The sequence below is a fragment of the Gnatocerus cornutus genome, chromosome 3 (assembly GCF_029298725.1).
Source record: "Gnatocerus cornutus isolate USDA-ARS CGAHR chromosome 3, icGnaCorn1.1, whole genome shotgun sequence".
Taxonomy (NCBI): Eukaryota; Metazoa; Arthropoda; class Insecta; order Coleoptera; family Tenebrionidae; genus Gnatocerus; species Gnatocerus cornutus.
The window spans coordinates 15,437,309-15,463,737 of record NC_142235.1 but is presented as its reverse complement, the minus strand read 5'-3'; the positions used below and the strand labels follow the sequence as shown (position 1 = coordinate 15,463,737).

The following is a 26,429-nucleotide window of genomic DNA, read 5'->3' as shown; positions in this document are numbered from 1 at the left end:
TTAAAGAGTCATTTAAAAAATATAATATCCCGGCGCATCCACCATTTTAAAATATCAATTTTTTAGACTTACCCAAAAAAATGCTCTAATTTAACAACACACTGTATTAAACACATCACGTGACGACTCCTCTCGTTTTACTACTTTAACTAAACTGTCTGAAGTTTTGTAAGGAAACGCATTTCTTTGAGCTTTTCCGTCTCATTCCCAGAAAACAATTCTTTGAGGGCGTTCCTCCTCGATAAAAAGGCAAATCTCATAAATTTTTGATTAGAATAATAGCAGAAATTGCTATTGAAGATAATTCTTTGATAAAAAATTAATGAGCTCTTTTTAATTAGAGACTAACTACTTACTTCCGTGACATTTAAAGTTTGAATTTGTTGTCCATTCGTTGTGAAGTAAGCGAAGAGATGACCACGACCGGTCTAATGAAAAGCAGTTTCAACATGAATTTATTAACACTGCGGTTTCTTGGATTGTATCCACGAAAGAAACACTCCCAGTTGTACATAATCTACGGGTACGTCTTGTTGTTTTGTTCTCTCTTACCAGATCCTCTGTTTGGTGTACTTTATTACCTTCGAGACGAAGAACTCGGTCTTCTGGATGATGGTGGACTTGATCTCATTTTAATGATGGCGATGCTGAGTTTTATACCGAAGATGTTGAATATTATTATCAACCACAAAGAAATTAGACACTGTCTGTATTACCTAGAACTGGTCCTCAAAACCCCTCAAAACGCCAAACAAAAAGACATCACCAATGACTGCGTCTGGATCTGTCGAAGAAACTTCCGATGTTTCTTATTCTGCATCGCTCTCAACGACATAATGTTGACAATTGTACCATTATTTTCACCTCAACGTAAGTTTCCAATAGAATTGTGGTTACCATTTGACCCAACGACAAATGATGTGATTTTCTACTGTGTTTACTTCATCTCTGCGATGGGTACAGTACCATCAGTACCATTGGTACCAAAATTAAAAGTACTTTTCAGGGATCACTTACACGGTGCTTAGTAGTGGAGCAGTGGATACTTTGGTCAGTGGGTTAACTTACCATGCGGCTGGACAAGTCAAAATTTTGAAAGACAACTTAGAATTTCTCTTGGAGTACGCGGAGGAGTGTGGTAAAAACAAAATGAAGTACCGAATAATATATCAGAATATCCGGGAGTGTTCGCAGCACCACCAACACATCATCTGGTTAGGTTTAAAAAAGTCTTTTCGCTATTTCTTGTAGTTTTGTTGAACAGATTGAGAAGTGCTTCACTTGGGTCGTCTTCAGTCAGTTGTTTGGAAGTATCGTCATGATTTGTCTTTGTTTCTTTCAGCTCAGTCAGGTAAATAAACCGAAATCGTCTTACAATTTCTAGAAATTTAGTATTAGATGGAACCAGGAAGTTTCAACTTTCTTTTGTTCGCCCACCCCAATGCCGCACTCATCGAAATTTATTTCTACTGTTATTATGGCACTACACTATATGAAGAGGTACTACACATTCCAATCTTCCGAAAAGTTAATTTTATTTTTAGAGCAAAACTTTGGTCACTGCTGCGTATTTGGGGCGGTGGTACGAGTACGATCTGAAGTCACAGAAAGCTCTGGTGTTGTTTATGGAACGTGCGAAGATTCCTATGACTGTGACTGCTGGAAAAGTATTTGATGTTTCGCTGCAGACTTTTACAAATGTGAGGGTTGTTTGTTGTTGTAAATTCGTGTTCTTACGATTTGTTTCAGGTGCTGAAGAAGTCGTATTCGTTGTTGGCAGTGTTGCAAAATTACTAGAAAAACTAAGTTTTAAAGTTTTACGTCACGATGTTGCACTAACACAAAATGTTAATTAAATAATTTGGAAACAATGCACAATAATAAATCTATTTGTGTTAGTTGACGACTATTTACATTGTCTCTACTAATACATCGACCAAATTGTATTGCTTTGATGTTTAAAATGTCGAAATACAGAATTTTATAGAAATGTATGAATTTTGAGTTTGTCTTTTAACTGAAAATTTTTAGAAAATTATTGTTGTGTTCAATATTTTTGTAATTTTGTACGTACGCCAATAAATAGACAATTAGCGTATCAAATTTTATTGCTTTGACGTTGAAACTGTCAAAATTACAGAATTTAATAGGAAATTTTGGATTTTGAGTTGGTTATTCAAATTAATTTTATTTCTAGAAATTTTACTTTTTGTTCAAATCTTTTGTAATTTTGTGCATTAAATAAAGACCTCTCAAGTAATAAGTTTATTATATTTCATTGTTTTGGCGTCAAAATTGTCGAAATTAGAGAATGTAATAGAAAAATTTAGAATTTGATTTATCTCCCAAATTAAATTTTTTAGATATTTTGTTTTTTCTTCAAAATTTCTGTTATTTTCGAAGTTTCATAAATGTCCATAATGTAATAAATTAACTTAATTTTATTGCTTTGGCTTTAAGAGTGTCGAAATTATAGAAGTTATTAGAAAATTTTAGATTTTGAGTTCGTCCTTTAAATAAAAAGATCTAGAAATTTTTAATTTTGTTCAAATCTTTTGTAATTTTGTAGACTAAATAAAAGCTCCTCCAGTAATATGTCTATCAAATTTCATTGTTTTGGAGTCGAAATTGTCAAAATTACAGAATTTAATACACAACTTTGGATTTTGACTTTATCTCCCAAATTAAAATTTATAGAAATTTTGCTTTTTGTTCAAAATTTCTGATTTTTGTAGGCCAAATAAATACTTATTAAGTAATAAATCAACTAAATTTTATTGTTTTGGCAATAAAACTGTTTGAATTACAGAAGCTAATAGAAAATTTTAGATTATGAGTTTGTTCTTCAAATAAAATTTTCTTAAATTTTTTTGTAATTTTGTGCACTAAGTAAAAGTCTATCAAGTTTCATTGCTTTGGTATCAAAATTGTAGAAATTACATAATTTAAAAGAAAGTTTTGGGTTTTGACTTAATCTCCTAAATTAAAATTTCTAGAGATTTAGTTTTTTCTTCAAAATTTCTGTAATTTTGTAGGTCTATTAAATGCCTATAAAGAATAAATCAACTAATTTTTATTGCTTTGGCTTTGAAACTGTCGGAATTACAGAAGCTAATAGAAAAGTTCGTCCTTCAAGCAAATTTTTTTTTAAACTTTTATTTTTATTCAAATCTTTACTTATTTTGAACACTAAATGAAGATACCTTAAGTAATAAGTTTATCAAATTCCATTGATGTGGCGTCAAAACTGTCGAAATTACAGAATTTAATAAAAATTTTTGGATTTCTAGACATTTTGCGTTTTGTTTAAAATTTTTGTAATTTTGAAGCTTTAATAAATTTCCTTAAGTTAGTTAAAATTATAATTTTTTAAAAATCGAAAGAATTCTCAAATGTTAAAAAAAAACAAAATTTATCGAAATATTTATAGAATCAAGAAGTAACAGAAAAAAATTTTGTCAATTGGTTATGAGATTTCTAAATTAAATCACAAAAACAAACAACTCTAAAAAACTTAAAGAAAATTATAATATCTGCAAATCTTTAAAAAATCCAACTAATCAAAAGAAAATAATTTAGGTAATCTATAAATTCTGCCAAGAATAAAAAGTGTTAAATAATCCAAAGAAAAGGAAAATAAAATTTTTAGGAATATGGGAAAAATTGATTTTTATTTACATCTTATTATAATCACAAGATTAGTTTTTGTAGTCTTTTTATTAAACTCAAATTACGTGTTAACAACTGAGGAGTTATTTTTCAAAACTCAATAAATCCAATTTAGACTGACAGTGGGTTTGATGTGTATTTGAGATTATTTTGGGTAAATCTAACAATGTGTATATTTTATTTAGTGAAAAACCTCTTGCTAAAACATTGTGTTAGTAAGTTGAAGTAAATTTGAAGAAAATTGAACAAATTATCGTTTTTTCTAAACCTTTATAAAAATTTATAAAATGGATTTATTGAGTTTTGAAAAATAACTCCTCAACACATGTGCAATGACAGAAATTTTCCGTGCGCCTTAAACTTGTACAGAATAATTTTCCAACACAGCCAATAACGAATACGATTTTTTAAGCACCTGAAACAAATTCTAACCTCATTAATCCAAAACACAAAAAACTCACATTTGTAAAAGTGTCCAGCGACAAATCCAACAACTTTTCCGCCGTCACAGTCATAGGAATCTTCGCACTTTCCATAAACAGTATCAGAGCTTTCCGTGACTTTAAATCGTAATTGTACCAACGTCCTAAAATACGAAGCAGTTACCAAAGTTTTACTCTGAAACGCAATCATACACTTTTTGTTACCTTAGACTGTGATTTACCTCTTCGTAGAGAGTCGTTCCGTAGTAGCAGTAGAAATAAATTTCAACCAGGACAGTATTGAGATAAATTGCCGTGATGTTAAAATTATTACTTCCAAGTTTAAACTACAATAATTATAATTTGACATTGAGATGTTTCTATCTTCACGTAGGTTAAGAACCCAGAAAAGTTACAAGTGTTGTACGACCGCAATTTTCACGAAGTTAACCACTTCTTCTTTGTCCGCAGAGGCTTTTCATTGCTTGGTAGAATTAACATTGAGATGTTGCGCGTGAAAGAAAGCGGTTTGTTATAGAAATGACGCTGGTTTTACCGAATTTTGAACAGGAAATTTTTGGAGTTCGGAGATTTCTTTTATCTTTTCGCGATGTTGGCTATTGGGTTGGTGAGAGCAAATCTCGTATTTTTTATAAGGTAATCAAAAAGGAGAAAAAACAGTAATGAACACAGTGCGATCGCAAAAAATATTGCTAGGAGGTTGCCGAGGCAGGGCTACCAACAGATTTTAATTTGCAGAGTTTCATTGTAAGGATTTTACAGCTCTTCAGTAAATGCTGCAATTGAACCAAAAAATCCTATTTAGCGCTCAAATGGAAATAACCATTAATTTTAGTAAATTTAGTTTTGTTGTATTCGCCATTTTAATATGTTACAGAGTGTTTGTAAAAGATATTTAATAGAAAAAAACCTGAAAAATCATGGATTTATTACTACATTCTTTATTTTTTTCAGATTTCTTTCAAACAAGAAAAAAAATGTAAAAGTTTAGTAAGTCTCAGAGAAACGCATTAAAATGAAGCACAAATGAGCTAAAAAAATAGAGACGAATCAAAAATAGTAAAACAACGTAAATAATTTTATCTAACATATGTGTGAAGTTATCTAGTACAAAATTAAAATTTTAGTTTTTAAAACGTCATTAAAAAAAATAATATCCCGGCGCATCCACCATTTTAAACCCTCAATTTTTCAGACTTACCCAAAAAAACGCACTAATTTAATAACACACTGTATAAAACACATCACGTGACGACTATTCTCGTTTTACTACTTTAACTAACAAATCCAACAACTTTTCCGCCGTCACAGTCATAGGAATCTTCGCACTTTCCATAAACAGTATCAGAGCTTTCCGTGACTTTAAATCGAAACTGTCTGAAGTCTTGTAAGGAAACGCATTTCTTTTGAGCATTTCCGTCTCATTCCCAGTAAACAATTCTTTGAGGGCGTTCCTCCTCGATAAAAAGGCAAATCTCATAAATTTTTGATTAGAATAATAGCAGAAATTGCTATTGAAGTTAGTTCTTTGATAAAAAATTAATGAGCTCTTTTTAATTAGAGACTAACTACTTACTTCCGTGACATTTAAAGTTTGAATTTGTTGTTCATTCGTTGTGAAGTAAGCGAAGAGATGACCACGACCGGTCTAATGAAAAGCAGTTTCAACATGAATTTATTAACACTGCGGTTTCTTGGATTGTATCCACGAAAGAAACACTCTCAGTTGTACATAATCTACGGGTACGTCTTGTTGTTTTGTTCTCTCTTACCAGATCCTCTGTTTGGTGTACTTTATTACCTTCGAGACGAAGAACTCGGTCTTCTGGATGGTGGACTTGATCTCATTTTGATGATGGCGATGCTGAGTTTTATACCGAAGATGTTGCCTGTTATTATCAACCACGAAGAAATTAGACACTGTCTGTATTACCTAGAACTGGTCCTCAACGCTCCTCAAAACGCCAAACAGAAAGACATCACCAATGACTGTGTCTGGATCTGTCGAAGAAACTTCCGATTTTTTTTATTTTGCATCGTTCTAAACGACATGTTGTTGACAATTGAACCATTATTGTCACCACAACGCAAGTTTCCCATGGAATTGTGGTTACCATTTGACCCAACGACAAATTATGTGAATTTCTACTGTGTTTACTTTGTCTCTGCGATGGGTACAGTACCATCAGTACCATTGGTACCAAAAATGAAAGTACTTTTCAGGGATTACTTACACGGTGCTTAGTAGTGGAGCAGTGGATACTTTGGTCAGTGGGTTAACTTACCATGCGGCTGGACAAGTCAAAATTCTGAAAGACAACTTAGAATTTCTCTTGGAGTACGCGGAGGCGTGTGGTAAAAACGAAATGAAGTACCAAATAATATATCAGAAGATCCGGGAGTGTTCGCACCACCACCAACACATCATCTGGTAAGATTTTAAAAGAGTCTTTTTGCTATTTCTTGTAGTTTTGTCAAACAGATTGAGAAGTGCTTCACTTGGGTTGTCTTCAGCCAGTTGTTTGGAAGTATCGTCATGATTTGTCTTTGTTGTCTTCAGCTCAGTCAGGTAAACAAACCGAAGTCGTCTTACAATTCCTAGAAATTTAGTTCTTAGATGGAACCAGGAAGTTTCAATTTTCTTCTGCTCGCCTACCCCAATGCCGCTCTCATCGAAATTTATTTCTACTGCTATTATGGCACTACACTATATGAAGAGGTACTACACATTGTAATCTCTCAAAATGTTAATTTTGTTTTTAGAGTAAAACTTTGGTCACTGCTGCGTATTTGGGGCGATGGTATGAGTACGATCTGAAGTCACAGAAAGCTCTGGTGTTGTTTATGGAACGTGCAAAGATTCCTATGACTGTGACTGCTGGAAAAATGTTTGACGTTTCACTGCAGACTTTTACAAATGTGAGGGTTTGTTGTTGTAAATTCTTGTTTTTGAGATTTGTTTCAGGTGCTGAAGAAGTCGTATTCGTTGTTGGCAGTATTACAAAATTACTAGAAAAACAAAGTTTTAAAATTTTAGGTCACGATATTGCACTAACACAAAATGTTAATTAAATAATTTGGAAGCAATGGGCAATAATAAATCTATTTGTGTTAGTTGATGACTATTTACATTATGTATAATTTTAATAATAAAAAATCTATAAGATGGTTTAAGTGGTTTCACGTTTTACATATTTTCTGCTTTTCCATTTCTCGTTTTTAAAAATTTGAGATATATTTTTTTTCTAAATCTTTAGATTAAAAAATTATAAAACTATTGTGTACTTCAAATAAACGTGTCTCTAGTAATACATCTACCATATTTTATTTCTTTGATTTTTAAAATGTCGAAATACAGAATTTTATAGAAATGTATAAATTTTGAGTTTGTCTTTTAACTGAAAATTTTTAGAAAATTACTGTTGACTTCAATATTCTTGTTATTATGTACCTTCGCTAATAAATAGACAATTAGCTTATCAAATGTTATTGCTTTGACGTTGAAACTGTCGGAATTACAGAATTTAATAAGAAATTTTGCATTTTGAGTTAGTTCTTCAAATTAATTTAATTTCTAGTAATTTTGTTTTTTTAATTCAATTTTATTTTGCAGGCTTAATAAATGCAACGCCAATTGATAAATTAACTAAATTTTATTGCTTTGGTTTTAAGACTGTCAAAATTACAGAAGTTATTAGAAAATTTTAGATTTTGAGTTCGTCCTTCAAATAAAAAGTCCTATGCCCGTTACAGTTACAGTTAAGGGTTTGGATTAACTAAACGTTAGTTAAAGTTAAATTGCGTTGCACCACACTTTTCGATCTGCCAGTTAACTAACTGGAGGTAACGTAAGGTAACATACGGTAACGGACAGTGTTTGACATTTTGAAAAAAATCATTAGAGAAAAGCCAGAAGTTAAAGTGATTTAAACGGGTAATGGTACAATTTCCTCTACTTTTCACTTAAGTTTACGTTGCTCGTGTTTTACACCAGACGAAAAAGTGTTGTGTTGGAGCTTGGTCAAAAAGTATGATAATGTAATAGAAAATAAAAAAAACTGATTCATGCTCTTGGAAACAAAAGGAATGTATGGAATCAAATCACTGATGAATTTATTGCTCAAAATATTATAAATGATCGGCGCAGTAAAGAAGTATTAATAAGATTTTACGAAAATAAGAAAAAAGTTAGAAATTTTGCTGCGACGGAGAAGAGAGAAATCATGAAAACGGGCGGAGGTTCAGTGACGTCAGATCAAACGAAAAGAGATGCTACGTTTGAATTAACGATGTCGATTAAAAAAGCGACATGAATTCGCACCTATCGTAAGGGTACTTCAAACGTTCTTCTATCAACATTAACAACCTTATTAAGCAACAAGCTATCGATAAACGAAATCTTTTTCTAAAATTTGCGTCGTCGTACGGGTCGAAACTGTTATTTCCATTTAAAATAAAATCTATTTCTTTAAGGTCGTCGTCGTCGTCCAACACCATTACATTGAAATTATTATAAATAAAAGCCATTTCGGCACTTTTTGAAGTCAATTTTTACAAAATAATGAACAATTACTTTATATTTAAGTTTTAAACCGTACCTTCTTCAGGGATTAAATTAACTGACAGATAGATGTCATTTATGAAAGATTAGGAACCGGTGCAACGCAATCTATAAGTTAATCTGCGTTTAACTTAATCTTTAGACTTGACTGTAACCGGTGCAAATGGGCACTAGAAATTTTTATTTTTGTTCAAATTTTTTGTGATTTTGTGGACTAAACAAAGTAATATGTCTATCAAATTTCATTGTTTTGCCGACAAAATTGTCAAAATTACAAAATTTAATACAAGACTTTGGATTCTGACTTCGATCTCCAAAATTAAAATTTCAAGAAATTTTGCTTTTTGTTTAAAATTTATGATTTTGTAGGCCAAATAAATGCCAATTAAGTAATAAATCAACTAAACTTTATTGCTTTGGTTTTAAAACTGGCGGAATTACAGAAGCTAATGGAAAATTTTAGAATTTGAGTTTGTCCTTTTTTCAAAAAAAATTTTTTTGTTTAAATTTTTTGTAATTTTGTGGACTAAATAAAGATCTCTCATGTAAATAATCTATCAAATTTCATTGCTTTGGTGTCAAAATTGTCGACATTACAGACTTTAATAGAAAGTTTTTGATTTTGACTTAAATCTCCCAAATTAAAATTTCTAGAGATTTTGTTTTTTGTTCAAAATTTCTCTAATTTTGTAGGTCTAATAAATGCCTATAAAAAATAAATTACCTAATTTTTATTGTTTTGCCTTTGAAACTATCGGAATTACAGAAGCTAATAGAAAAGTTTGTCCTTCAAACAAAATTGTTTAAAAACTTTTTTTTATTTCAATTTTTAGTTATTTTGTACACTAAATGAAGATACCTCAAGTAATAAGTTTATCAAATTCCATTGCTGTGGCGTCAAAATTGTCGAAATTACAGATTTTAATAATTTTTTTTGGATTTCTAGACATTTGAATAAGTGTTCTTCAGTTAGTAAAAATTATTATTTTTAATAAACCGAAAAAATTCTCAAATGTTAAAAGAAACAAAATTTATAGAAATATTTGTAGAATCAAGGAGTATTAAAAGAAAAAATTTTGTCAATTGGTTATGGGATTTCTAAATTAAATCACAAAAACGAACGACTCTAAAAAACTTTAAGAAAATTAAAATATCTGCAAAACTTTAAAAAGTCTAACTAATCAAAGGAAATTAATTTAGGTAATCTACAAATTCTACCAAGAATAAAAAATAAAACAGTGTTAAGTAATCCAAAGGAAAGGCAAACAAAATTTTTAGGAATATGGGAAAAATTGATTTTTATTTACATCTTATTACAATCTCAAGATCAGCTTTTGTAGTCTCTTTATTAAACTCAAAATACGTGTTTACTACTGAGGAGTTATTTATCAAAACTCAACAAATCCAATTTAGACTGACAGTGGGTTTGATGTAAAGAGATTGTTTTGGGTAAATTTAACAATGTGTGTATTTTATTTCGTAAAAAACCTCTTGCTAAAACATTGTGTTACTGAGTTGAAGTAAATTTGAAGAAAATTGAACAAATTATCGTTTTTTCTAAACCCTTGTAAAAATTTATAAAATGGATTTATTGAGTTTTGAAAAATAACTCCTCAACTCATGTGCAATGACAGAAATTTTCCGTGCGCCTTAAACTTGTACAGAATAATTTTCCAACACAGCCAATAACGAATACGATTTTTTAAGCACCTGAAACAAATTCTAACCTCATTAATCCAAAACACAAAAAACTCACATTTGTGAAAGTGTCAAGTGACAAATCCAACAACTTTTCCGCGGTCACAGTCATAGGAATCTTTGCACGTTCCATAAACAGTATCAGAGCTTTTCGTGACTTTAAATCGTAATCATACCAACGTCCTAAATACGCAGCAGTTACCAAAGTTTTACTCTAAAACTCAATCAGACACTTTTTGTTACCTTAGACTGTGACTTACCTCTTCGTAGAGAGTCGTTCCGTAGTAGCAGTAGAAATAAATTTCAACAAGGACAGTATTGAGGTAAATTGCCATGATGATAAAATTATTACTTCCAGGTTTAAACTACAATAATTATAATTCGACATTGTCGTTGGAGTTTTGATTTAATTACCAGACTGAGCTGAAGACAGCTGATACAAATCATGATGGTGCTTCCCAAAAATTGACTGAAGAGGACCCAGGAAAAAGAATCTTCGATCTTTTTAACAAAACTGAAAGAAACTTTACTAAAAAACAATTGTTTGTTTTTACCGAATGATATGTTGATGATGTTGAGCACACTCCCGGAGTTTCCGGTAGATAACTTCATATTTGTCTCGAGGAGCTTCTTCCTCCGCGTACTCATACAAGAACTGGAGGTTGTCTTTGAGAATCTTAATCTGACCAGCGGCATGATATGCAAGTCCGCTGATTAAAGTGTCCACTGCTGCGTTCGCAAAGACTATGTAAGACACTCCTGAAAAAATCTCTTAGCTTTGGTGTGGTGGTGAGGTCTCACCTTGTACCCAAAGCGACGAAGACGTACACGCTGTAGAAGACCACATTGCTCTTCGTCGGATCGAATGGTAACCAAACGTCCAAAAGAAACCCGCGCTTTTCCTGGTGGATAAAAAACGGGCGACAGACAAACATGATGTTGTCCACAACGGTACAAAAGAAGAAGAATCTCGAGTTTCTTTGACAAATCCAGACACTGTCATCTGTAATTTCTTTCTGTTTTCCATTCAAAGAAACATTGAACACTTCCAGATAATAAACACAGTCTCTGATTTTCTCGTGGCTGAAGATGAACGGCAACAACTTCGGCATGAAACTCAACAACGCCACCATCACCAGAATGTTAGGACCGGCGTCCAACAGCGACAATTCTTCATCTAACACGTAATACAGCGCACCGAAAATTGAATCTGGTAACAACGAACAAAACAACAAGAGGTACCCAAAAACGAGATATAACTTTGAGTGGTATTTTTGCGGGTACAGGCCAAGAACGCGCAACGAAGTTAGATTGAGGTTGAAACTAGTTTTTACTAAACCGTTCATTTCTTTTGCTGGTTGACAACTAACTGTTTCTGTAATTTCTTTCTTACGGCTTGGTAAAAAGAATCAATTAACGTTTTATTGACTTTGATGAAGAAATTCAGGGGCGGATTTATTAAATATTCATTTGTTTTGCAGTTTTATCGGTAACGAGGAACGCCCTCGTGCTGGGTTTAATTATAAGATGCATTTTTCAAGGAGGTCGTGGATTTTATATTCAAAGAATTATGTCTTGCAATTAATTTTTGTTTAATGTTTAATTGTATTATTTTTAAAGTTTAAAAACATTCAGAAAGACAAGCACGGAACTTAGAGACGTTAAAGTTAGCCCGGCGCATCCACCATTTTTTAAATTAATTTGTTTTACATATTTTTGCGTTTTGTTTTACTTATTTTTGCGTTTTGTTTCTGTATGCGTGCTTTTTTTTTGTTTATTATACATAATGGATCTAATTTGTTGATTTAATATAAATGACATTAATTTTTGTTTGCTTAAAAAAAAACATAATTTGATCTGGTTGTTTTTCTGATTTGACTTAAGAATTAAATCTAACTGAATTATTTTTTTTTGTGTAAGAAATTAGAAGATTTATGATTTACAATTTTTATTTGACTGCTTAAGATCGGAAACATAAAATTCCGAGTAATAAAAACTGAAAAAATAAAAATCTAAGAAGTTGGTTATAAAGTCGATACAGCTTAAAATTAAAAAAAACTGAATATGTTAGACGAAATAACTTACTTAAATAAAAAATGTGGAAAAGAAAAAAAAAATAACTAAATAATAATTGTTTTACTTTTGCCAGTTTTTTTTATAATATCTTTTTAATTTCTTTGAAAATTATGAAGTTAGGAAAATTCCAACTTGTCCTGGCGCATCCACCATTTTCAAAAACAAAAAGATGTAGTGGCGACATCTTGAAGTATATGGGCAACTTGAAGTATATGGGCAACTGTCAAATTGTGTATGGTGGCGACACCTCAAGCAACTTCCAGTTGCAGTTAAAGTTACCTTATCAAAGTAGAAAAGTTATTTGCGATGTAAAATTTATACCTAAATTTGGAATTCTCAGAATTGTTGAGATATGTATTTTATTTATCATTTTAAATTATAAAGTGGAATTATTCACAATTATTATACTGTCATAAGAACGAAATTTGGACAAATTATTATTTTTGAGTTGTTCAATAACTTCATTAAATTACTAACTTATAGAGCAAAAAATACAAAATTTAGAATTTTTCATTTTCAAGCAGAACCAAAAATATCCAACATTTTTTATACTAAAATTTGTAACTCTGACATTTTTGGTGTTATAACAATCAAATTTGAACAAATAGCTATTTTAAAATTGTTTATTAACTCTACCAAATTGCGAAATTATAGAGCAAAAATTGCAAATTTGAAAAAAAATTATTTTAAAGCCAAGTCGAAAATATTCAACATTTTTCACTAAAATTTATAGCTCTGGCAATTTTAGTGTCATAACCATCAAATTTTGACAAATAGCTATTTTTTATTTGTTTATTAACGTCACCAAATTGCAAAATATTAGAGCAAAAATTGTAAATTTTAGAATTTTTTATTTTACAGCTGAGCCAAAAATATCCAACATTTTTTACCAAAATTTGTAGCTCTGTCAATTTTTAGTGTTATAACAATGAAGTTTTGACAAACCGCAATTTTTCTTTTATTTATTATCTCCACCAAATTGCGAAATGTTAGAGCAAAACTTGCAAATTTTAGAATTTTTCATTTTGAATCTGAGCCAAAAATATCCAACATTTTTTATTAAAGTTTGTAGTTCTGTCAATTTTATTAATGCTATGTATAAACAATTAAATTTAAAGGAATTGCGACATTTTTTGCTAAAATTTGTAAGTAATTCGTAAATTTGTTGTAAGTGATTTCAAAAGGATATTTAAATATTTTAAATATTAATAAAAAATAATTCGTCTTTAATTGAAAAATTCAGGAAAAACAAAAAAGTTGTAAAACTGCTTTTTATTGGATAAACTTTAGAGCTAATTAAAAACACAAAAAAAACAATTTATTAAACGATGATAACATGATAACAAAACACGTATAAAATGACAGATTGTGCTCTGAATTTGCTGTAAAACGTTTTCATTGGTTTTGAGATGACTGGAAAAAAAATAAAAAATCGACCCAATTATATAATTTTGTTTCCTTTTTGAACGCCTAGACCTAGACCGCCGTTTACCGGTCTACATGTATTTACATGACTCTAAAAGCGTTAAAAAAACGGCGTCCTTAAAATAGCAATATTTTTGACTCCGCTTCAAAACGAATAACTCTAAAATTTCTTTTGTTTGCTCTTCGATTTAGTGCTCCGCTTATCCGCGTCTATGAAGAGGTAGCTCACAGTCTAAGATAACAAAATGTGTCAGTTTTGCTTCTAGTAACAAATGTGCCAAGATTCCTATGACTGTGACTGCGAGAAACATGTTTGTTTTGTTGCTTCACACGTTCACGCATGTGAATTGGAGGTGATGTGGAACTGATTTGCAGTTTTTGTTTTAAATTCTTAAGAAGTCGTACTTGTTGGCAGTACTGGAAAATTACTAAGGAAGACTTTCTTATTTAAGTCCCTCATTAATAATATAAATCAATTATTAAGTAAAAAAATTAATTTATTAACTTTTCGAAATTTTATCGTAGTTGAAGAGTTGAGTATGAACAACATACTTTGCCTGCGATTGAACTTATTATAAATAGATCTTACTACGATAAAAAATATTTCCTGGTACTTCCCACTCGTTTCCTCTAAGAGAAAGACCTAATTAAATATAAATCCTCAGTTCTTTGATTGAGAAGCTCGTATAAAAAATGTATGTCATAATTAAAGAGTGCAAGAAAGCGTTTCTTATTACCAATGTATGTTAACTGCAAAACGTATGAATAATTAATAAAGCTGGTAACAGAATTTTTCAATAAGCTTTTTCCTTTGATGAAAATTTAATGTATTCTTTGTAACAAAAACCGAACTCCTTGTAATGTAGAAACCATTCAGTCACTCACTAACCATCATCAAGAAATGAAGAGCATAGTTAAAAGCAGCTTTAGTCTCAATCTAACAATTCTGCGACTTTTTGGGTTGTACCCTCGAAAAAACCCTTCAATATTTTATCTAATTTATGGGTACGTCATGTTGTCTTTTTCGTTACTACCAGACCCAATCTTCAGTTTCATTTTTTATCTTCGAGACGAAGAATTAACTCTTTCAGACGCCGGTTTGAACCTCTTTATAATAGTGTGTATGTTGTGCTTCATACCAAAGATGTTACCTTTTATCTTCACCCACAAGCAAATTCGAGAGTGTATTTATTATCTGGAAGTCTTCAACGTGCGTCTACACGACAAACAGAAAGATATCTATGATAACAACATCTGGATTTGCCACAGAAACTCGAAGTATTACTTCTATTGTACTGTTGTTGACAACATCACGTGGATATGTCAAGCATTGTTTATTTTCCATCAAGAAGGAAAACTTCCAATGAACGTGTGGTTACCATTTGATCCAAAAAAGAACCAAGTGGCTTTTTATCTCGTTTATTTCATCATTTCGTTGGGTAAAACACCTCAGCGACGTGAAATGAAGACTTTTACTCTTTTCCAGGAATTACTTATATTGCTTTCACGAACGCGGCAGTTGATACTCTGGTTAGTGGATTGGCATATCACGCCGCTGGACAAATCAAGATCCTCAAAAACAACTTGGAATTTCTGTTTGAGTACGCGGAACCTGAAGCCTCCCAAACTAAAAATGACGCTATTTACCGGAAACTGCGGGAGTGTACTCAGCACCACCACCAAATTATCCGGTAAAACAAAAAAAAAGTCTTTTTATTCATACTGTCTTCCAGTTTTGTTAAAAAGATTGAGAGCTGCTTTTCATGGATTCTCTTCGGCCAGTTTTTCTGCAGTGTTGTCTTAATTTGTCTTTGTTGCTTTCAACTAATTTTGGTAGATATAACAGTCTTCACGAGTTTTTTTACAGAATTTTCTTGTAGTTGAAACCTACAAGCAGCCCTTTTATCCTTCAGGCTGTGTATTTGAGTACCGTGCTCGTTCAAATTTATCTCTATTGTTACTACGGGACAACACTCTACGAAGAGGTAATGCACAGTCTGATGTAACAAAGTGTAAGTTTGAGTTTCAGAGTAATAGTTTAGTGACTGCTGCGTACGTAGGACGATGGTACGAGTATGATTTAAAAACACGAAAAGCTCTTATGATTTTTATGGAACGAACGAAAGTTCCTATGACTGTGACTGCTGGAAAAATACTGGTTTTGTCGCTACAGACTTTCACTGACGTGAGTTTATTTAACTTGCTTGGAAGTGGAGTTTAATGAGTGTTTCAGGTGCTCAAAAAGTCTTATTCGTTGTTGGCTGTCTTGGAAAATTATTAGAATACCGTTGGTATTTTTTGTAATCTGCACTAAATACTTTTGTTTGAATCTATACAAACGTTGATGGTGTTATCTTAAAATAAATAAATTTTAGGGTTTTCCCGGCGCATCCACCATTTTTGCAATTATTAATTTATATATTTTTCTTCTTGTTTATAAACAAATTGACTGTAATAAACAAAAATTTGTTATTTGATTATTTGTACTGTTTAAATGAGTAAATTAAAACTTTAAAATCTTTTGTTTCTGTTTTCATCAAACCCGGTTCGAATCTCGCCCGGTTCTGCTTTTTTTATCCGTTGCCTAAAAAATAAGATCCGATTTATGGTTACTGTTTCTGGTTGCATTTGAGATCGATTCTTAACTGAATTTACTTTTTCTGTGCAAAAAATTACAAAAAGTTGATTAAAATTACATTTTTTAGTAAATTAAAAAATTTATCTTATTTGTATGCATATTTTGAAACTAGTGAAGGGTTTTGTAAGATCGTATTCAATTTTTTCATATTAATCTTAAAATTAATAATAATGTAAAAGTTGCTGTGCTCATTCATAATTTAAAAAATAAAAATTATAACTATTGAGAATGTTAAAATTCTAACTACGCCTTTAACATACAAATATTTAAAAGAATCAAACAAAATTTTGGAAAACTATTATGTCTAAACTAAAAAATTTGATGATTGAAATTTGATAGCCTGCGATCTCCAGATGTGAAACTGAAAATTCCCAATAATAAAAATTAAAAAAATAATAATTTAGAGAGCTACAAAGTCGTTACGGCTTAAAATTTGAATAGTTGAATATCTTAACAAGAATACAATAAATAAAAATTCGAAAAAGAAAAAAAATAACTAAATGATTGTTTTACTTTAGGTAACATTTTTTTAGTTTTTTTTGTAATATTTATTATATTTTCTTAAAAACTATAAACTTGAAAAAATTACAATTAGTCATAGCGCATCCATCATTTATAAACATTCGAAAAAGTTATAGTGACGACATCCTTCGGTAAATGTAGCAACGGTCAAATAGTGTATGGTGGCGACATCTTGAGGAACTTCCGGTTGCAGTTAAAGTTACCTTGCGGAAGTAGAAAACGTATCTGCGTTATATTCACTTTAATATTGGATTGTTGTGATTTTTATCTCTGTCAATTTTAGTGTTGTTACAACAATCAAATTTAGACCAATTGCTATTTTTCAGCTGTTTATTGACTCTATTAAATTGATAAATTCGAGAAAAAAATACAAATTTAATTTTTTTTTTATTTTTGTGCTGAACCAAAAATATCTAACATTTTATACTAAAATTTGTAACTCTGGCAATTTTAGTGTTATAACAATTAAATTTAGGCAAATTGCAATTTTTAAGTTGTTTATAAACTTTACCAAATTGCTAAATTATGGAGCATAAAATACAAATTGTAGAATATTTTATTTTAAGAATGAACAAAAAAATATCAAAAAATTTTCGCTAAAATTTGTAACTCGGGCTATTTTAGTGCTATAACAATAAAATTTGGGCAGATTGCTATTTTTGAGTTATTTATTAGTTCACTAAACCGCTAAATTTTAGATCAAAAAATAAAAATTTTAAAAATTTTCATTTTAAAGCTAGACAAAAAATATACAAAAATTTGTACTAAAATTTGTAACTCTGGCGATTACATAGTATTACATAGTCATGGCCATTATCGCTCGCAGGCTCGCTCGTGGTGCAAACTCAACCTCGTAAATAAAATGTCTCATAACATGCTCGTATAATTATATACTATTATGTACTTTACCAAATTGCAAAATTATAGAGCAAAAAATACAAAATTCGGAATTTTTCGTTCTTAAGGAAGACCGTAAATATCCAAAATTTGTTACTAAAATTTGTATCTCGTGCAATTTAAGTGTTGTACAAATCAAATTTGGGCAAATTGCTGTTTTTAAGCTATTTATTAACTTCACCAAATTGATAGATTTTAGAGCAAAAGCACAAAATTTGAAATTTTGAATCAAAAATATCCAAGACTTTTTATCAAAATTTGTATAATTAGCAGTGTAAAGGCCAGTTTACACAATAATTTAATCGAAATTAAGTTAATCTCGGAACTAGATTGACGTTGCTGATGTTTGATTGGCAAAAAAACGATCACATGTCAATTTAACATATTAAGAATTTAATTGGAATTAAAAAAAATATATTTAGATTCTGTAAACCGGTCCGGTCCAATCAAATTTGGGCAAATTGATATTTTCGAGTTGTTTATTAACTCAATTACAAATTTCCAAAGCAAAAAAAAACAGGAATCCGCGTAATAGAAGCCGAATTAAAATTAAAAAAAAAATGATTCTATTAGCTGCTATTGTTTTTATCAACGTCGTTTTTATAATAAAAACGCCCCTAAATAACCAACCAATTCGATCTTAACTTGTAAAATTGCTTTTTCCTAATTTGTATTTTAAACATTCTCAAGTTGCTATGGAAACAAAGCTATTCTAACATTCCGTATCGAAATGGATATTCTAGCACTGAAAACGAATGCAGAAATAGCGAAAATAGCTCTGTTACAAGAACAAATTAAGAAAAATAATTGTTTATAAGACCATTTAGACACTCATCCATGATAAGACTCGCGGCTTTGCCGCTCGTTTTATAAACTTGGATTCGTGCCTAAAAATTTGCCTTATGAAACTCGGTGTTTTAATATACTATTTTATTGGATGAAATTCTAAGCAAATTAAGACCCGCACAAAAAGACTCAAATTATTGGATGTCATCAAGGCCATAATTTAATTTAAAACAATAATAAGCTATGTACTTCCTGTAGATTTCAATGTACTCCGAATTTGAAACACTAAAAGTTCTTTCGCAGTGATTTTTACTATCCGGAACATTAACAATCAAAACGGTCCCAACATCTTGAATGCCATCAACAGTCATTTTCATCAGTTCTTCTCGACGACAAGCGCTACTCCCAAAATTAAAGCTGACATTCAGAGTGGCTTTCAGCATGGAAAAAGTACTCCATAAAGTTGGTGGTTTTACCTTCCTGGACTTCTCTTCTAAATATGATAGTAATACGTTTTCTGTAACTTGCAATACGTTTTCCTTCGTGCACCATTCTCGAAATTGCATGTAGGCTTTCTCCTACATCGGTTTTGATTCACCAGGGAGAAGATTGGATATCGCAGCAGCAGCAACTGCTTCCACATCGTCGTCTTCGCTAGTAAAATCCATTGTTTGCACTCCAAAAGTGAAAAAACGCCAAAAAACGGTTTTTTGTTTATGAAAACAACAAGTGCATTTCCTTAGATACGCGCGACGCTGGTAACTCTAATTTCTGCAATTTTTTTTACAGGAGGAGTTTTATTCGATTACTAGCGGTTATAGAAAAAATATTGTTTGTATTTCGTGGCTCATTTGTGTTTTTATGGCGCTTTCGAATGCCTTTACGGTCTCGACCTATCGGTCTTGACCAAAATTAGCATTCTTAAGCGCCATTAAAAAAACACTCATTTTGCGCACTTAATACAAAAATAACTATTTTGAACGATTTGGAATTTCAGGTTTTTAGTTTATCAGAGAATTGTTTTGAAACCGACTCAAGTTTAGATTATAAATTTTTTGGTTCTGTCTTTTCAAAGAAGAGGTGAGAACACTAAAAACCGTATTTTCTTTTATGAGCGCTTGAAACCAACTAGAAATTTTATCGTGTTTGAAGAGTTGAGTGAACTGAAAGCTTCGATAGAAGAAGTTATAAATAGACTCGTTTTCCTTTAAGACAAAGACTTAATTAAATATAAATTCTCAGTTCTTTGATTGAGAAGCTTGTATAAAAAATGTATGTCATAATTAAAGAGTGCAAGAGGGCGTTCCTCGTTACCAATGGAACTGCAAAACGTATGAAACTTTAATGAAGCTAGTAACAGAATTTTTCAATAAACTTCATCCTTTGATAAAACATTAATGTATTCTTTTTAACTCCCAACAAACTCTTTGTAAAGTAGAAAGCATTCAGTCACTCATTTGCCACCGAACCGAAGAAATGAACGACTTAGTTAAAAGCAGTTTCAGTTTGAATCTAACAACTTTGCGTTTTTTCGGGTTGTACCCTCGAAAGAATCCTTCAATAGTTTATCTAATTTATGGGTACGTCATGTTGTTGTGTTCTTTGCTACCAGATCCACTCTTCAGTTTTCTTTATTATTTTCGCGACGAAGAACTGAGTCTTTCAGACGCCGGTTTGAACCTCTTTATACTGGTGGCGATGTTGTGTTTCATACCGAAGATGTTACCTTTTATCTTCACCCACAAGGAAATTCGAGAGTGTATTTATTATTTGGAGGTCTTCAACGTGCGTCTACAAGACAAACAAAAAGATATCTTTGATAACAACATCTGGATTTGTAGAAGAAACTCGAGATGTTTCTTCTTTTGTACAGTTCTTGATAACATCACGTGGATATGTCAAGCAGTGTTCTTTTCACATCAAGAAGGAAAACTTCCGATGGATGTGTGGTTACCATTTGATCCAATGAAGAACAAAGTGGCTTTTTATCTCGTTTATTTTATTATTGCGCTGGGTAAAACACCTCTGCGACGGGAATTGAAGACTTTACTCTGTTTTCAGGAGTCTCTTATATAATATTTACAAACGCAGCAGTTGATACTTTGATTAGTGGATTGGCGTATCATGCCGCTGGCCAAATCAAAATTCTCAAAGACAACTTGGAATTTCTATTGGAGTACGCCGAACGAGAAGCTTCCCAAGGCAAAAATGAAGCTATTTACCGGAAACTCCGGGAGTGTACTCAGCACCACCACCAAATTATCCGGTAAAACAAACAAGTGTTTTTTTAGTCATATTGTCTTCCAGTTTTGTTAAAAAGATCGAGGACTGTTTTTCCTGGATCGTCTTCAGCCAGTTTTTCTGCAGTACTGTCTTGATCTGTCTTTGCTGCTTTCAACTAATTTTGGTAGATAAAACAGTTTGAGTGAGTTTTGTGTACAACATCTCCTTTCAGTTGAGTCCCGGAAGCAGCACCTTTCTTCTTCAGGCTGTCTATTTGAGTACCGTACTCGTTCAAATTTATCTCTACTGTTATTACGGAACGACACTCTACGAAGAGGTAAAACACAGTCAAATGAAACAAGAAGTGTCAGTTTGAGTTCCAGAGTAACACTTTAGTAATCGCTGCGTATGTCGGACGATGGTATGAGTATGATTTGAGGTCACGAAAAGCTCTGATAATTTTTATGGAACGAGCAAAAGTTCCCATGACTGTGACTGCGGGAAAAATATTGAATTTGTCGCTTCGGACCTTCACAGATGTGAGTTTGTTTGAGTTGAAAGAAAGTGAAATTTCAAGAGTGTTTCAGGTGCTTAAGAAATCGTACTCGTTGTTGGCTGTTTTAGAAAATTATTAGTAAAAGTTTTGAACGTTTTGTTGGTACGCACTTAGTATAACATATTGTTTAGATGTTTATAAATGATTACTTAAAAAATAATAAAATTTGACGTTTCTTATGAGGTGTTTCTTTAATCAATAAAATTCTGAGTTTGTCAGGCACTTTGCGAGTTTAGAATAACAATGTTCTAAATGCAGTAAAATTAGTTAGTAAAAAAGGAAAATCTAACTTAATTCATTAAGATAATCTATAGCTGATAGAATTTTGTACTCCTGAAATAAATAAAACAGAAAGGCAGTGTTAAAAAAAGTACAATTTTATAAATATCTTAAAATCTGTAAAAAATGCAGTCAGAACCTTTGGCTTGTCCCGGCGCATCCACCATTTTTAGACTAAGCCGCAAAAGCTGGCCATCTTGCGGTGAATATCAGAAACTACCCCAACTGTTTAGGTCGACATTAAAAATATCGTTCTAAGCTAAGTTTCCTTTGTGTTGGATACAGAAATCTCTGTGGTATTTTAAAAGACATTTCTTTAATAACATTTTTGGTTTGTTCAAAAAATGCCTTAAATTTCCCTTTCCTGAGAGTTTTATAAATTTGTTCAAATACAATCGAATTACAACTAAAAAGTGAAAAAATGTAAGTTCATTCCAAAAACGAAATTAAAAATTTTTCACTTTTAATCTGCACCAAAAATTTTAAACATTTTTTTTAGTAAAATTTTTTTTAGTAAAATAATTTTGATGTTATTACAATCAAATTTGAGCAAATTGTTTTTTTGTATTGTTCATTAATTCCACTAAATTGCTAAGTTATAACACAATATACGCAAATTTTAGAATTTTTGACTTTGAAGTTGAAATTAAAATTAAAATTAAGATTTTAAAGGAATATTAGGTATAATATTATATTAGAGTTGTTTATTAACATCACCAAATTGTTAAATTATGGAGCAAAAAAAACAAATTTTAGTATTTTAAATTAAAAATTTGTAACTCTGACAATTTTAGTGTTATTTTACTGAAATTTGAGCAAATCGCTATTTTTGGATTGTTTATTAACTCCACTAAACTGCTAAATTATAGTACAAAAAATAAAAATTTTGAAACAAATTTTGAAATTTTTTATTTTCAAGCTGAACCAAAAATATGTAAGTATACTATTGACGACAACAAAATGTGAACGGCAAAATTGTCTAGCGTAATTTGCACTTTAAATCATAGGTGCACTTCTAATTGTCATTTATGACAATTGATGACAGTAGGTAGTTAAAATCGGCTAAACATTGAACTGTAGTCGAAAAACCAAGTACTATTGCAAAATTTGATGAAAATTGGTCGCTAAGAGTAGTCGCTGCTGAATAGTAAGAGTTGTATAATAAATAAATGTATAGTAAATAAAATGTTTAGAGAAACATAAAAAAAAACGCCACTGGTCAGTCTGATTTACATTATGAAAATTCAGAGAAAAATCCATGACAACGAAAAAGTCGTTCACATTTCAGTATCACCGATATTAGTACGACTTTTTATAGAAAAATTTGTAATTCTGCAAATTTTACTGTTAAATCATTCAAATTTGAGCAAATTGCTATTTTTGAGTTGTTTGTTAATTCCACCAAACTGCTAAATTGTGGAAGAAAAAAATACAAATTTTGGAATTTTTTATTTTTAAGCTGAACCAAAAATATGTAAGTATGCGACTTTTTATACAAAAAAGTGGGCAAATTATTATTTTGAGTTGTTTATTAACTCCACTAAATTGCTAAATTACAGAAAATACAAATTTTGTAATTTTTTATTTTCAACTTGATATAAAAATATAGGTACAACTTTTATATTAAAATTTGTAACTGTGGAAATTTTACTGTTGGAACAGTCAAATTTATGCAAATTGCTATTTTTGAGTAGCTGTTTATAAACTCCACCAACTAGCAAAATTAAAGAGCAAAAAATACAAATTTTAGAAATTTTCATCTAGAAGCAGAACGAAAAATTAGAATGACGTTTCTATCGTGTGATCATTATTGTTTGTAATCGAGTCGGCTTTGCAAACTACCTTGTTTGTAAGTCTTTGATTGACTCGTACAGATAGCTGTCAAGTGCAATAGCTGTCAAGTGGGCAAATAGCAAATTCACGTTGAAGGTGTTTCTTCTATTCTGTGTCAAACACCTTCTGAATTCTTTTTGATCTTCTCTTATCGCTTGATTTATCTTTTTTTACAGTTGCAATTGCCAAGTTCAATGTCAGATCGCTAGTATGAATTGGCGATAGACATAATAATATAATAATAATAATAATTTTCATGGATGACTCAATTACAATCACAATATAATAGAAGTTTTAACAAATTTTGCCAAGATTGCTACTTTTCAGATGTTTATGAAATTACAATTACAATTTTTCAAAGTAATAGAAACAAATTTGTTCAATTTCAGTGTGTAAAGAAGTTGCTTAAAGCTCTATTTTCTGAGTTGTACTTCTGTCAAAGTCATAAGATTGAGCCAATAATAAACATTATCTGTTTAAAAACTTTACCGTCCAAAGAAATTTGTACTCTCTAGATGGAAACTATAATTTTATTTGCTGAAAAAACGTAAATAACGACTTGGCAGAACCAAATGTTTACAAGTTGTGCTCAATTACAAACTTCTGGAGCAAAAAGACAAAAACCCTCCCTTTCTTCAAAACAAAATGGCAAATGTTATTGAGATCGGATTAAAACCCAAAAAAAGAATAGATTTTATTGGCTGTCACTACTTTTATCAACAACCGAATAACCAATTCGATCGTTTAACTCGTAAAACTGTTATTATTGGATTAACTTGTGAGCTAGTTAAGACACCTACAAAAAAGAATCAATTTATTGGATGTTACAAAACACGTACAAAATAAAAGAGATCGTGATTTGGATTTGGTGTGTAAAGTTTTCATAGGTTTTGGAATGAATGAATAGATGGAAAAAACAAAAACATGGTCAATTCTGGAATTCTAAAGCAAAAGAGACAAAATTTGCTCATTTTAATTTACGAGACAACTAAAAATTCTCTAGCTTTTATTATCTATTACTTACAATTTATTTTATTGCTACTATACTTAATACTTCATATTATTAACGAGAGATTTAGCTAAAAGGTTAAAATAGTGACTGTGCAGAACTTTACTCTTTTTTGCTTTATAACAGTTTTTATTCAGTGATACACATCATACTTTCATATTTTTACATCAAGTGCAGTCTTCTCTAGTAATTTTCCAATACCGCCAACAACGAGTACGATTTCTTAAGAATCTAAAACAGAAACTCCAATTCGGTTTCACATCACCTCAGACTCACATTAGTGAAAGTGTTAAGCGACAAATCAAACAGTTTCCCTGCAGTCAGAGTCATAGGAATCTTGGCACGTTCCATGAAAAGAATCAGCGCTTTTTGTGACTTCAAATCGTACTCGTACCATCGCCCTAAATACGCTGCCGTCGCCAAAGTGTTACTCTAGAAGCAAAACTGACACTGTTCGTTATCTTAGACTGTGACTTACCTCTTCGTAGAGCGTGGTGCCGTAATAACAGTGAAGATAAACCTGAATAAGCGCGGAGCAGAGGAAGGCAGCCGGAAGAAAAAAATCAACACTTCCTGGTTCAACCTACAAGCGGACTTAGGTTCAGTTATTACAATCATGTTCACCACCTCAGTTAGCTGAAGACAACAAAGACAAATCATTAGTGTACCTCCCATGAATTGACTCAAAACGACCCAGGAGAAGCAGTTTTCGATCTTCTTCACAAAACTGGAAAGACAAAGTAAGAAACGACGCTGCTGTTCTTCGTGTTACCTGATGATGTGTTGGTGGTGCTGACTACACTCCCGAATCCTCTGGTAAATAACTTCACTTTGAGTCTTATTGTCGGACGTTTCGGCGTACTCAAATAAAAACTCCAAGTTGTCTTTCAAGATTTTCATCTGACCAGCAGCATGATACGCTAATCCGCTAATCAAAGTGTCCACGGCGGCATTACTCAACCCCGTGTACGTCACTCCCATTTCCACAAAGACGTAAACGCAGGAATATATCACCCAATTAGTCGTTGGGTCAAATGGTAGCCACACTTCCAAAGGAAACTCGAGCTGGGATGAAAACAATGGAGTTGAAGCCCACGCTATGTTGTCCAGGACGATGCAGAAGAAGAAGAATCGCGAGTTTCTTTGACAGATCCAGATGCAGTCATTGGTGATAGCTTCTTGTTTCTTGTTGAGTTTGGTTTTGAAAGACCGATCCAGATGAGTGAAACAATCTCTGATTTGCTTGTTGCTGATGATGAAAGGTAACATCTTCGGGACAAAGCTCAGCATTGCGATCATCAGGAAGAGGTTTGGTCCGGCATCGAAAAGTGAAAGTCCTTCGGCGCGGAAATAATACAGCGAGCCGAGAATTGGGTCTGGTAGAAGAGCAAAGAACAGTAAAACGTACCCATAAAGAAGATAAAACTTTGAGGGTTTCTTTGGAGGGTACAAACCGATGTACCGTAACGTGGTGAGATTCAAACTGAAACTCTGTTTAACTAAGTCGTTCATTTTTCTTCTACAGTTTACAAATGAATGACTATCGTTTCTATCAATTTTTTTAATTCAAAGAAGTCTCTAATTACAAAAGAATACATTAAACTTTTATCAAAGAAATGACGTTGTTGAGGATATTGTTACTAGTGGCCTCATAAAATATTCACGTGTTTTGCAGTTTCATCGTTAACGAGGAACGCCCTCTTGCACTCTTTAATTATAATATACATTTTTTATTACGGTCGCTGCGTTCAAATCAAAGGATTTTCATAAAATCGTCTCAAAGAAAAAGTGAGAAAGTGAGCGGAATGGGAGTT

General features: G+C 31.6%; 7 protein-coding genes across 7 annotated transcripts; 5 read left to right on the top strand and 2 right to left on the bottom strand.

Moving 5' to 3' along the window:
• The first annotated feature begins 413 nt into the window (after window positions 1–413).
• LOC148177396 (odorant receptor Or1-like) lies at window positions 414–1,165 on the top strand. The gene is made up of 3 exons (XM_088033331.1): window positions 414–957; window positions 1,007–1,121; window positions 1,156–1,165. The coding sequence occupies exons 1-3, from the start codon at window positions 414–416 to the stop codon at window positions 1,163–1,165; spliced, it is 669 nt and encodes a 222-aa protein (XP_087889457.1).
• A 233-nt stretch (window positions 1,166–1,398) lies between these two features.
• LOC148177395 (odorant receptor 94a-like) lies at window positions 1,399–1,797 on the top strand. The gene is made up of 3 exons (XM_088033330.1): window positions 1,399–1,500; window positions 1,545–1,700; window positions 1,750–1,797. Exons 1-3 carry the CDS (start codon window positions 1,399–1,401, stop codon window positions 1,795–1,797), a joined length of 306 nt encoding a protein of 101 aa, XP_087889456.1.
• Window positions 1,798–5,745: 3,948 nt separating this feature from the next.
• LOC148177394 (odorant receptor Or1-like) lies at window positions 5,746–7,125 on the top strand. Its single transcript, XM_088033329.1, has 6 exons — window positions 5,746–6,286; window positions 6,336–6,543; window positions 6,582–6,681; window positions 6,730–6,831; window positions 6,876–7,031; window positions 7,078–7,125. The coding sequence occupies exons 1-6, from the start codon at window positions 5,746–5,748 to the stop codon at window positions 7,123–7,125; spliced, it is 1,155 nt and encodes a 384-aa protein (XP_087889455.1).
• Window positions 7,126–10,323: 3,198 nt separating this feature from the next.
• On the bottom strand, window positions 10,324–11,483 carry LOC148177393 (4-vinylanisole receptor-like). Its single transcript, XM_088033328.1, has 6 exons — window positions 11,180–11,483; window positions 10,926–11,130; window positions 10,786–10,885; window positions 10,632–10,736; window positions 10,430–10,585; window positions 10,324–10,383 (listed from the first exon to the last, which is right to left on the bottom strand). The coding sequence occupies exons 1-6, from the start codon at window positions 11,481–11,483 to the stop codon at window positions 10,324–10,326; spliced, it is 930 nt and encodes a 309-aa protein (XP_087889454.1).
• Window positions 11,484–14,565: 3,082 nt separating this feature from the next.
• On the top strand, window positions 14,566–16,236 carry LOC148177392 (odorant receptor 94b-like). The gene is made up of 7 exons (XM_088033327.1): window positions 14,566–14,613; window positions 14,750–15,289; window positions 15,334–15,563; window positions 15,606–15,705; window positions 15,753–15,857; window positions 15,902–16,057; window positions 16,106–16,236. Exons 1-7 carry the CDS (start codon window positions 14,566–14,568, stop codon window positions 16,151–16,153), a joined length of 1,227 nt encoding a protein of 408 aa, XP_087889453.1. The 3' UTR covers window positions 16,154–16,236.
• A 3,749-nt stretch (window positions 16,237–19,985) lies between these two features.
• Window positions 19,986–21,573, top strand: LOC148177391 (odorant receptor Or1-like). The gene is made up of 7 exons (XM_088033326.1): window positions 19,986–20,046; window positions 20,154–20,729; window positions 20,777–20,981; window positions 21,023–21,122; window positions 21,171–21,275; window positions 21,322–21,477; window positions 21,526–21,573. Exons 1-7 carry the CDS (start codon window positions 19,986–19,988, stop codon window positions 21,571–21,573), a joined length of 1,251 nt encoding a protein of 416 aa, XP_087889452.1.
• A 3,278-nt stretch (window positions 21,574–24,851) lies between these two features.
• On the bottom strand, window positions 24,852–26,132 carry LOC148177390 (odorant receptor Or1-like). Its single transcript, XM_088032785.1, has 4 exons — window positions 25,388–26,132; window positions 25,243–25,342; window positions 25,094–25,198; window positions 24,852–25,047 (listed from the first exon to the last, which is right to left on the bottom strand). Exons 1-4 carry the CDS (start codon window positions 26,125–26,127, stop codon window positions 24,877–24,879), a joined length of 1,116 nt encoding a protein of 371 aa, XP_087888911.1. The 5' UTR covers window positions 26,128–26,132; the 3' UTR covers window positions 24,852–24,876.
• Window positions 26,133–26,429: the final 297 nt, after the last annotated feature.

Coding starts and splice junctions, on each gene's coding strand:
- LOC148177392 (XM_088033327.1), top strand. CDS start 14,566: ATGTATGTCATAATTAAAGAGTGCAAGAAAGCGTTTCTTATTACCAAT. Junction 15,290..15,333: donor ACCAAGTGGCTTTTTATCTC/GTTTATTTCATC, acceptor TCAGCGACGTGA/AATGAAGACTTTTACTCTTT. Junction 15,564..15,605: donor CACCACCACCAAATTATCCG/GTAAAACAAAAA, acceptor ACTGTCTTCCAG/TTTTGTTAAAAAGATTGAGA.
- LOC148177394 (XM_088033329.1), top strand. CDS start 5,746: ATGACCACGACCGGTCTAATGAAAAGCAGTTTCAACATGAATTTATTA. Junction 6,682..6,729: donor GTTGTCTTCAGCTCAGTCAG/GTAAACAAACCG, acceptor TTTAGTTCTTAG/ATGGAACCAGGAAGTTTCAA. Junction 7,032..7,077: donor CACTGCAGACTTTTACAAAT/GTGAGGGTTTGT, acceptor GATTTGTTTCAG/GTGCTGAAGAAGTCGTATTC.
- LOC148177391 (XM_088033326.1), top strand. CDS start 19,986: ATGTATGTCATAATTAAAGAGTGCAAGAGGGCGTTCCTCGTTACCAAT. Junction 20,047..20,153: donor TACCAATGGAACTGCAAAAC/GTATGAAACTTT, acceptor TTTGTAAAGTAG/AAAGCATTCAGTCACTCATT. Junction 21,123..21,170: donor GCTGCTTTCAACTAATTTTG/GTAGATAAAACA, acceptor ATCTCCTTTCAG/TTGAGTCCCGGAAGCAGCAC.
- LOC148177396 (XM_088033331.1), top strand. CDS start 414: ATGACCACGACCGGTCTAATGAAAAGCAGTTTCAACATGAATTTATTA. Junction 958..1,006: donor TTACTTCATCTCTGCGATGG/GTACAGTACCAT, acceptor AGTACTTTTCAG/GGATCACTTACACGGTGCTT.
- LOC148177390 (XM_088032785.1), bottom strand. CDS start 26,127: ATGAACGACTTAGTTAAACAGAGTTTCAGTTTGAATCTCACCACGTTA. Junction 25,343..25,387: donor CACCACCAACACATCATCAG/GTAACACGAAGA, acceptor TTGTCTTTCCAG/TTTTGTGAAGAAGATCGAAA. Junction 25,048..25,093: donor GCACCACGCTCTACGAAGAG/GTAAGTCACAGT, acceptor TTTTGCTTCTAG/AGTAACACTTTGGCGACGGC.
- LOC148177395 (XM_088033330.1), top strand. CDS start 1,399: ATGGAACCAGGAAGTTTCAACTTTCTTTTGTTCGCCCACCCCAATGCC. Junction 1,501..1,544: donor GCACTACACTATATGAAGAG/GTACTACACATT, acceptor TTTTATTTTTAG/AGCAAAACTTTGGTCACTGC. Junction 1,701..1,749: donor CGCTGCAGACTTTTACAAAT/GTGAGGGTTGTT, acceptor GATTTGTTTCAG/GTGCTGAAGAAGTCGTATTC.
- LOC148177393 (XM_088033328.1), bottom strand. CDS start 11,483: ATGCCGAAGTTGTTGCCGTTCATCTTCAGCCACGAGAAAATCAGAGAC. Junction 11,131..11,179: donor GTACGTCTTCGTCGCTTTGG/GTACAAGGTGAG, acceptor AGATTTTTTCAG/GAGTGTCTTACATAGTCTTT. Junction 10,737..10,785: donor GCTGTCTTCAGCTCAGTCTG/GTAATTAAATCA, acceptor TAATTATTGTAG/TTTAAACCTGGAAGTAATAA.